The sequence below is a fragment of the Sylvia atricapilla genome, chromosome 14, assembly GCF_009819655.1.
Source record: "Sylvia atricapilla isolate bSylAtr1 chromosome 14, bSylAtr1.pri, whole genome shotgun sequence".
In the NCBI taxonomy this organism is placed as follows: Eukaryota; Metazoa; Chordata; class Aves; order Passeriformes; family Sylviidae; genus Sylvia; species Sylvia atricapilla.
In genome coordinates this window covers 2,826,257-2,836,547 of record NC_089153.1, presented here as the reverse complement: position 1 = coordinate 2,836,547, position 10,291 = coordinate 2,826,257, and the positions used below count along the sequence as shown (strand labels likewise).

Sequence of the window (10,291 nt, the reverse complement as noted above, 5' to 3'; positions counted from 1 at the left end):
GGATGCTGTTTTATTTTCACCTGGATACAGCAATATCCCCACAGCTCCGGGAGGCGAAACCTGGCTGTTCGCGGCCCAATTAGCAAACCCCTCGGAATTAAAGGGCGTAAATCCGTGATGTTTTAGCGGGAATCACGACACGTCGCTCCCTGCCAGAGCCGGGCACCAGCAGCACGGAGGGGCCCGTCCGTGCAGTGCCGGGGGACGCGGGGCAGCACAGGGCGGCTGTCCTCCCGGAACGGGGCTGGGACGGCCAACCAAGGCTGCCATCAGGCCACGTTCAGCTATCAGACACTTGTACTTTGAATTAGGACGGGGTCACACCCACTAGAATTTCACCCTTCCCCTCTTTGGTGAGGTCGGTGCTGGTAAGGCACAAAGAGGAACGGTGGGAGATAAACGAGCAGCTCTTCCCCGCCGCCGGGATTTGAGCAATCAGGAAATATAATCTGAGCTGGAAAGTGCCCGAGCATCTGTTGGGTTATTAATAAATTGTATTGCAATCTGTCCGGGATGAAGCTCGGGACGGAGGGGAACCATCTGCTCCCGAGCGGCAGCTCTAATGGTGTCTGGGGAATGAACTTGGCAAATGAAAAGCAGCGGGATGGGCCAGCCCGGCTAACGGCTCCCGCACGGCTTTTCCTGGGAGGGACAACAGGGAGGTTCCCTCAGCCCCTGGACCTCGCATGGATCGCAAAGAATGGGAATTCAGGCCCAGCGTGGGCATCATCTCTGCAAGCCTCGTAGGCTCGGCCGGCTCCCTGGGAAGTCAGGCTCTTTCTCGAGATCCTTTCCAAAGGGTCCTGCTCCAGAGAAACCCCGCTCCCAGGGGCTGCCTTGTGTCCGCACCCCTGCGCAGGGACCCCGACCTCGCCTGCTCTTCCTCCGGGTCAGCGCTCATTGCTGCCCATAAACACTGTTCTCCACGTTTTATCCTCCACCTGTAGGGGTGTCTCATGTGTTTTCCCGGAGGATTTTCAGCTCAGCTCCTCCCTGCGCTAAGGAGCGGGCAGAGCAGATCACCTCCAGCCCACGGCCAGGGCTCGGCGCCGGCTGTCTCCCGGGAAAAGCGGGACTCCCTGGGCTACTGAGAGTGTCTGGATGTCACTTCTGTGAACTGAGCAAGGCTGGGAGTGTGGAGTGCTTATCGCATGAACTCTCATCGCAGAATAAGCAGCCAAAATGTTTCTTGCTGAAGGACATCTCCGCAGCCCGTGTGAGCAGACACGCCTTCCCTTAGAGGGAGAATCCAGCGGCACCACATCCCTAAAAGTCTTAACACAAGAGAAAACCCTGGCTTCCATAAACCCCACCGAGAGGAATTCCAACCGAAATAAAAGGGCTCTTGAGGACGACATTGGGAGCAATAGAAGAGAGAGGGGGAGCGAGAAGGGAAACGCCGCCGCCAGCGGGGTCAGCCCGTGGGGGCTGAGCCAGAGCCCGGACCCGCTCGGGGTGACGGCTCCATCATCTCTCGCCGGGGATGCCGAGCCCGGAGCTGCCGCCGCCGCCGCGCTCGGACCGGAGGCTGCCGGGAGCTTCCGGCGGGGCGGAGAAGGAGAAAGAGAAGGAGGCGGAGGGAAGAGAGCTCCGCCCGCGCCTCGCAGCGCCCCGGGCCGAGAGGCTCCGTGCGCGCCCGGCGGGGAGCGCGCTGCCTGGGGAGTGGCTTGGCTGTTATTGTTTTATTATGATTCGATTTTATTTTCTTTTGGTTTATATATTTTATTAAAGCGCTTTCCGACTGATGCCCCTCTTCTCTTCCTGCGGATTGAGGCGTGGAAAGCCGAGCCGGGAGCTGGGCCGCTGCGGGGAGAATGAAGGAGGTGACAAGGCGCTGGGTCCGCCGGGGACAGCGCGACAGCTCAGGGCCGGCCGCCGTCCGGTCACCGGCATCGCCAGCATCGAAGAAGGTCGGGACTTCAGCTGTGCCAGCGTCCCGAAGACAGAGGGGGAAGGGGTCGGGTTTTTGTCCGTTCCCCGCTCTCTGAGCCTGACCCCTTCTATTCGGTGACTGCTGGAGGTGATGTGCAGAAGCGTGGGTGCTCCAGCCGCTGAGCCACCACGGCATCTCCTTCCTCGGCCCCCGCTCGCATTGTCCAGGGAGGAATGCCTCTCTGAAAGACCGACGGGACCCTGTGAGCAGTGCTTGTCTCGGTGCTTAGGGTATTCTTGCATGGTAGAAGAGATTTCTGCCTCAGGACGCTTTGAAACCAGAGCCGGCTTTTCTGTGCCGTGCTCTAACCGCTAAACTGCGCTAAAGAGGTGAGAAGGACACAAAGACAAAGCCGACCGTGCGAGTTCGGGACTCGTCTCTCCTTCTGGAGGGAACGCGCTTTTCTTTCCGGATTCTCGTCGATGGAGACGGTCGCCCTGAGGCGGCTGATGTGGAGCTGCTGTGCGGTACTTTCCGTCTTGGGATGGTGGGCTGGAAGTGTCCTGGATGACGGGAGCGATTCTGTCGCAGCTGTTGGTTTTCCTTCTCTTGCCAATTCTCCATTTCTTGCCTCCAAGTGTAACTGGAGTAATGATCCAATTTCAGCGTGGGTCGAAATAGAACATTCCAAACACCCCTCGAAAAGTCAGTGTGTCTCTCTGTCCGCTAAAGAACAATAGGAGACGAACCTTTTGACTTGTGTTTGCCACTGGGCTATACTTGCTTTTCTAAGAGTGTCCAGCGATCAATCCATGAGCTCTGATGAATGCTCTGAACTTGGGATGTCGAAACACGTGGTTATTATTTTTCAGGACTTTAATCAGGCCTTCACCCTTTCCTGCCTAATGAAGGAGGCTCAAAGTAACGCTCAGGCACTTGATGGGCTTTCAGGATGTTAAGATGAGCAGTTCATACTGTTTTTTCCTACAGATTCTTGCTGTGGATCACCACTCCTCACGTCTCGCTGCTTAGGGAGAGGCACTGGGAATGGTCTGAGGCTGACCAAAGTTGAAATAGCTAATCCAAGCCTTCCACCAACTCCTGTGCTTTTTGCAGGATCATTTCAGCTTTTTCTTATGACCTTTGTGGGTTCTCCTCATAGGTGCAGGTGGTGTAAAAGGCACTTAGTTGTGCATCTGGTAGTAAGACAATGCTGCAATGCCTAAAGGTTTTCCAATGTCACCCACCACCCCACTGCTATTCAGGTAGTAGCTGGATTTCATCAGTGTGAGAATCCCGCATGGACTGGATCCGAATAAGAAAGAGACAACTCTCTCTGTACGTGATCTCGGAGTCTTTGTCTTTGCATTTAGAAACGTTTTTATTTCGAGCTGATCTCATATATCCAGCATTGTGGGACCATTTAGTGAAGCTGCTACTTGGTGGATATGAAAATTATATAGAGACGTGTTCAGACCAGAATAAAAAGGACACTGTGTCCTATGTCCTCGACATCAGTGTTTGTCACCTCCTTAACAGCTGATTTGAAACATCCTACTACATTTTACATACAGCAATCTCAACTTAGTACGACTCTTAAAATGCTTCTAGATCGATTTTGCTGACATTTTCACCTCTATGAACACGACTTGAAATATTTCTCCAGAGAAGATCTACTTATTCCAGGTAAGTGAATTAATTTAGCAAGCAGGTAAGTAGGGGGGAAACCCGCAATCAACTGAAACAAACTCACCACAAAAAATTAAAACAAAACCAACCGAACAAACAAAAAACCCCAAACCAACCCAAAACATAACCGAACTAAAAACCCAAACAAAGGAAAATAACCCAAGCCAAAAGCCAAAATCTGCTTGAACACCTCTCGTCCTGGACTCACGTGGAGCAAAGATGATTGATTTGTTGATAAAAGATCATTCCCAGCATTTCTTCCTATCCATGAGTCAAGATCGTTATTTACACTTATTATATCCATGGACCAAGACTCTACCCAAACCGTTATTTCGTTTTGCTACAGAAATTAAAACAAACTGCCAGAAAACTCCAGGAAACTCAAGAGTTCCTGAACATGTCTCCAGATCGACCTGACAAAAACTGTGCTGTGCAGGATTTTCTCACCAGTCCTCTCTTATCAAAAAGATCAGTTCTGTTGCCTGCACCTGGAAAGTTAACAAATGCTGTTCTACTTGATAGAATGAATTTGCCTGTGTCTGTTTACCTGTGGTCTATGGTAAGGAGAGTGTGAATCTGCAAACCCAATCCAAGGAAGAGAAGGATGTTTGGATGCTAGGAATGAGAAAGGGATGAGCTAATGGGTTTAATAAACCCGAGTCCTCGGCAACAACAGTGCCTACCAGAGGCTCCTTTTGCTGTTTACCGTGGGATGCTCTGCTCAAGAGAAGCGCTGGAGGGGAAGACCACTCATCTTCAAAGTTCCACCAGGATTTGGGATATGAAACATAAACTGAATGTCTGAATTTCTCTGGGAGAAATCCCCGTTGCTGGTTGTGATATGAAAATGCAGGTAAGTTACAAAGGCGCAGTGGGAAGAATCCATCTTTGCATTGATGGCATAGGCCAGACAAAATGGCATCAGGAATGGAATTGGAATCAAGACATCATTTATATCCACAGAAAGCCTGACTGCCTCCAGCAGCAGGTTTCCGTGTGAGTCGGTGGCACTGCGGAGATCAATAAAGCAGGAACACAAACAGGTCAGTAGCACAATCGTATTTAATAGCGTTTTGAACCGTGGTTTGTGTACAGCAGCTACAGATGTAACAGCGGAAGTTATTCTTGTCCTTGGTGCTCCTGAGGGAGGTGCTATGATCGCTGCCTGCGAGGGCAGGCGAGAGCTGTGAGGGCATGTGGAGGATTTTGCCCTGAAGCTTCAAATAGTGGTAGAAAATCTTCCCACAGCCATGAAATAGGCTTTGCCGGGATGGAGAAAGGGAGACTGTATTTTTTTTCTTCTTCTTTTTCTTTCCCTCCCCCCGACTTTTTTTCCTCCACTAATGACGAATGTTGTGGTGGTGGGGCAGTGTCTGCGTACTGTGGCAGTCATCCTTCCCTCTGAGTGGCATGGAGTGGGGATTGGGGATTTATTGTAGGAAGGCTGAATTTGAGCAGGGAAGAGTGTTCCCGAGGAAAGGAGATGCTGTGCAGCTCGTGGGCTGTGTCGTTGGTGACAAACTGCAGAATGTCTGCCTAGCTGGAGATCTCTGCCCCTGCAGAGAGAGATTTTTGCTGTATCCTTGCAGAGCTTGTCTGCCGGAAAGGAGAAGCAAGAGCTTGCCATTCATCATGCAGGTGGAAAAGGGGGTTGCAAGAGCTTGCAGTTCTTCATCGAGCTGCAAGAATAGCGTACAGGAGCTGTGGTGGTCCCGTGCTTTCTCAGCATTCCTGGAGGATTGGTGTTCTGGGCTGTGATAAGTTTGAATGTCCGAAGTAAAGATTCAAACAATCCCCTCGTTTGTTCGGTGTAATCGAAGCCTTTTGCACAGATGTCGAAATATCTGGGGCTTGGGCTACTCTATCAAACTGAGGTAGATTATCTTCATGAGGTAACGGGTTCAGGATTGTGTCTGTCGGCCAAAAGGGGAGGGAAGCGATGGAGAAGGGCCAGCCTGGCTGTCTGTCTTGCATAAATTGCAGAAAAGCAGGAAGTTTGTTCCTCATGTGGAGAGATGAAAGTCGGCAGGAAAGAGGAAAGGGAGCTCTTGCCAAAAGATGTCCGACTCCATGTCGAAAGTGATGTAACCATATGAAAAATTAGTCGGTTAAAGAGACAAAGGAGAGTCAAAAAGAGAAGCAGAGAAGGAATCAGGGGAGCAGAAGATGATGAGGAAGAAGAGAAAGAAGGAAGAAACAATGCAGAAAAAAAAGACGCTGAGAAGGATGAAGAAATGGAAAGAGAGAGAGAACAGAAGAAACTATAAACTATTTTAGTAAAATGTCATTGACGGTATCACTGCGCACAAAAAGAAAGGAAGGTGACAAAGGAGGAAAGAAAGGAGGCAAAACATTACAAAGAAAAGAAAATAGGAGGAAACCATAAATTACACTACTAGAGAACACCAAATATATAGCAGAAGAATATAGGAATAAAGGAGAAAGCCAAGAAGGAATATATATCCGTAAATTAGCAGAGAAAGGACAGACAGAGGCAGATGAGATGACTACCGAAATTACCTCTAAATGTGGAACGGAGCTGGTCCCTAAAAAATCCGCCTTGCTGACAGCACCGCGTTCGGCGCTAATGTCCGTAATTAGTGCTGATCACTCCTGTTTGATGACCTCCACAGCGGCGCTGGAGGCAACGAACGATCTACCAGCAGGGGTAAGAAAGAGAAAAAGATCGGAAGAGAAGGGAAGAGGGAATAAAGGATAGGGCAATGACAAGGCAAGGAGGAAAACGAGAACAAAGAAAAAAGAGAATAAAGAGAAGGAAGGAATATGGAAAGTAAAACAGAAAGAGATCAACTAGAAGAGACAACTGAGAAACTAGAGAAGGCTAAGGAAGAAAGAAAAAACAAGAAAGAAGAAGGAAAGACAAAAGACTGAAAGAAAGAGAGAAAGAAATTCAACCACAGTAGGAAGAAACGGCAGAACAGATAGCCATGAGGGAGCGGAGGCAGAGGCGCTGTGTGTGAGCGTGTGAGGCGGCGGAGCAGCGCACGGTGTCGCTGCAGGCTCGGGAACGGCGTGTGGGCGGCTCCGCCCCGGTGCGGCGGAGAGCCCGGCTGTGAGCGCGGGGGGGGCGGCGCGGGCCGGGCAGCAGAGCCGGTGCGTCCGGGCGGCGGCGGGGAGCCGTGCGGGACCGGGCCGGGCCCGGCACACACAGCGGCGGCCGCAGCAGCGGCGGAGAGAGCGGCGGCGGCGATGGGGGAGCGTTGTCGTGCGGCGCTGCGGGTGCTGGTGCTGCAGGCGGCCTGGGCGCTGGCGGGCGGGCAGGTGCGGTACTCGGTGCCGGAGGAAGCCGAGGCCGGCACGGTGGTGGGCCGTCTGGCGCAGGACCTGGGCCTGGAGGCGGGCGAGGCGGAGGCGCGGCGGCTGCGGCTGGTGGCGCAGGGCCGGCGGGCGAGCGTGGAGGTGAGCGGGGCGAGCGGCGCGCTGCTGGTGAGCTCGCGGCTGGACCGGGAGGAGCTGTGCGGCAAGAGCGCGCCGTGCGCGCTGCGCCTGGAGGTGCTGGTGGAGCGACCGCTGCGCGTCTTCCATGTGGAGCTGGAGGTCACCGACATCAACGACAATGCCCCCATCTTCCCCGCCGCCCGAAAAAATCTCAGTTTATCGGAGACCTCCCCTCCTGGGTTTCAGATCCCGCTGGAGGGTGCTTCGGATGCGGATATCGGATCGAACGCGCAGCTCGCTTACACACTGAGCTACAGCGAGCATTTCTCTCTGGACTTGCAAAAAACCGAGGAAGATGGTGAGTCCTTATTCCTGGTGCTCAGGAAGCCGCTGGACCGCGAGACGATTCCCGTTCACCGGTTGGTGCTGACGGCGAGTGACGGGGGCCGGCCGTCTCTGACAGGGACAATGGAGCTGGTGATCTCGGTGCTGGATGTGAATGACAACGCGCCGCAGTTCAACCAGTCGGTGTATAAAGTGCAGCTGCCCGAAAATGCAGAACACGGCACTTTGGTGACTAGACTAAATGCAACGGATTTGGATGAGGGGGCAAACGGTAATATTTCTTATTCGCTTCAGATCCTGTCCCCTCAGGGTGGAAGAGATGTTTTCAGAATTGACAAAAATAGCGGAGAGATCCGTCTAAGGGGTGATTTAGACTTTGAGGAAGATAGTCTCTATCGCCTGCAAGTGGACGCGACAGACCAAGGAAATCCTCCGCTGTCGGGTCACTGCAAGGTGGTGCTGGAAGTGCTGGACGTGAACGACAACGCGCCGGAGGTGCGGGTGACGTCGCTGTCGGTGCCGGTGTCGGAGGACGCGGCGGTGGGGACGGTGGTGGCCCTGCTGAGCGTGTCGGACCGGGACTCGGGGGCGAACGGGCGCGTGCGGTGCTGGGTGTGGCCGGCGTCGCCGTTCGGTCTGGAGGCGACGTTCGCGGGCTCGTACTCGCTGGTGCTGCGCGAGGCGCTGGACCGGGAGCGGGTGTCGGAGTACGAGGTGGAGGTGCGTGCGGAGGACGGCGGGGCGCCGGCGCTGCGCGCCAGCCGCGGGCTGCGGGTGCCGGTGTCGGACGTGAACGACAACGCGCCGGCGTTCGCGCAGGCCGTGTACACGGTGCTGGCGCGGGAGAACAACGCGGCGGGCGCGGAGCTGGCGCGGCTGTGGGCGCGGGACCCGGACGAGGCGGGCAACGGGCGCGTCAGCTACTCGGTGTGGGAGGGCGGCGCGGCGGCCGCGTCGTCGTCGTGGTCGTCGTGGTCGTCGTGGTCGGGGGCGGCGGGCGGCGGGTGGCGGCCGGCGTCGAGCTACGTGTCGGTGGACGCGGAGAGCGGGCGTCTGTGGGCGCTGCAGCCGCTGGACTACGAGGAGCTGCAGGTGCTGCAGTTCGAGGTGCGCGCGGTGGACGCGGGGGAGCCGCCGCTGTGCGGCAACGCCACGGTGCAGCTCTTCGTGCTGGACGAGAACGACAACGCGCCGGCGCTGCTGCCGCCCGCGGGCTCGGCGCCGGAGGCGGGCGGCGCGGCGGCCGAGGCGGCGCGGGCGGCGCAGGCGGCGGGGGGCTCGGTGTCGGCGTCGGACACGCTGTGGGCGTGGGCGGCGTGGGGGGCGCCGGCGGGGCAGGTGGTGGCCAAGATCCGCGCCGTGGACGCCGACTCGGGCTACAACGCGTGGCTGCGCTACGAGCTGTGGGAGCCGCGGGGCAAGGGCCCCTTCCGCGTCGGGCTCTACAGCGGCGAGGTGAGCACGGCGCGGGCGCTGGACGAGGCGGACGGGCCTCGCCACCGGCTGCTCATCGTCGTGCGCGACCACGGCGAGCCGGCGCGCTCGGCCACGGCCACGCTCAGCGTGTCGCTGGTGGAGGCGGCCGAGGCGGCGCTGGCCGCGGCCGCGGGATCGTCGTCGTCGTCGTCGCGGGCGGCGCCGGGCGCGGACGCGGGTGCCGGGGCGGCCGGCGCGGCCACCAACGTGTGGCTGGTGGTGGCCATCTGCGCCGTGTCCAGCCTGTTCCTGCTGGCCGTGGTGCTGTACGGGGCGTCGCGCTGGGCGCCGCGGGCGGCCGTGCTCTCGGGGCCCGGGCCCACGACGCTGGTGTGCGCCAGCGAAGTGGGCAGCTGGTCGTACTCGCAGCGCCACAGCCGCAGCCTGTGCGTGGCGGACGGCGCGGCCAAGAGCGACCTCATGGTTTTCAGCCCCAACTTCCCTCCGCCGCCGCCCGGCGCCGCGCCCAAGGACACGCAGCCGGAGCCCTCCGCCCTCCTCGGCACGGTCAGTGGCACTGCTTTGCTCGCCTTTACTCCTTCTCTCCCCCCTCTGCCAAGTCTCACAGTCCCCTTTGCAGTTCCTCTTTGTAGCGTGGCTCCGCCCCCACGGCCTGAGGGCAGTGGAATGTTGGCTGAATCTTTAGAATCGTAACGGCACCTTTTTATCTGCCGGAGGGTACTTTCCGGCGCTCCCCAGCTGTTAGTGAGCTGGGGAAATGTCATCCGGGATCCTGCAGCAAATTTACGGACCGTGGCTGAGTTTGTTGCTTTGAGTGAGGGTTGTTCTCTCGTATGTTTGCTATGCCCTAGAAAGAAATTTCTGTTCATTGTGAGAATAGGTGCACCGAGGTGTCAGCTCTGCTGACAGCACTTTCCCTTGCTGGTGTGTAACATTTTAACCCTCGCTTGCTGAAGGAGGTGAAGACACGCAGGATGTAGTGGTGACAATCCCCCAGACACCGTGGACCGCTGAACTGCCTTTCCTGAGTGCTGATTGAGCCGGTATCAACATTGTCAAAACCTGTGCCATCTTTCCTGCTCAGTTCAGGTGACATCCTGAAAGGTTACAGTTGAGGCCTCAAGGCTTTCTCCCTCTGTGGTAGAATTTTCCCCTCTGGTTCTCCCAGCTGATTGATTACAGTAGTCGAGATGGCTTTGGTGGACTTTTGCAGTATTTTTTCCCAGTGTGTTGGTTTTCTAGATAGCATTATAATCGGTTTGCACAGGGGCTGGAAAATCAGGGACGGTGTAAGAAAACGGAATTGTTTTTTTCCCCAGCGCCGTCCCCCCACACAATCATAATATATACTTTTTTTCCTTGCTGGAGATTGACACTTGCCTGTCACCGTGTCTTTCAATATTTGTATCCCCAGCAGCAGAGTTGTGAATCATCCGGAAAAATTCTCTTAAAAATCACAGAAATATACCTGTATGGATATTATCCCTTACAATGTTGTTGTTATCAGGAGGTTTTTCTTTACATTAGATCCCGAAATCAATGCTCATT

At 55.6% G+C, this 10,291-nt stretch overlaps 1 protein-coding gene across 1 annotated transcript; it reads left to right on the top strand.

Annotated features, from left to right (window-relative positions):
- Positions 1–6,772: 6,772 nt before the first annotated feature.
- Positions 6,773–9,436, top strand: LOC136367754 (protocadherin alpha-6-like). Its single transcript, XM_066329550.1, has one exon. It carries the CDS (start codon positions 6,773–6,775, stop codon positions 9,434–9,436), a length of 2,664 nt encoding a protein of 887 aa, XP_066185647.1.
- The last annotated feature ends 855 nt before the right edge of the window (positions 9,437–10,291 follow it).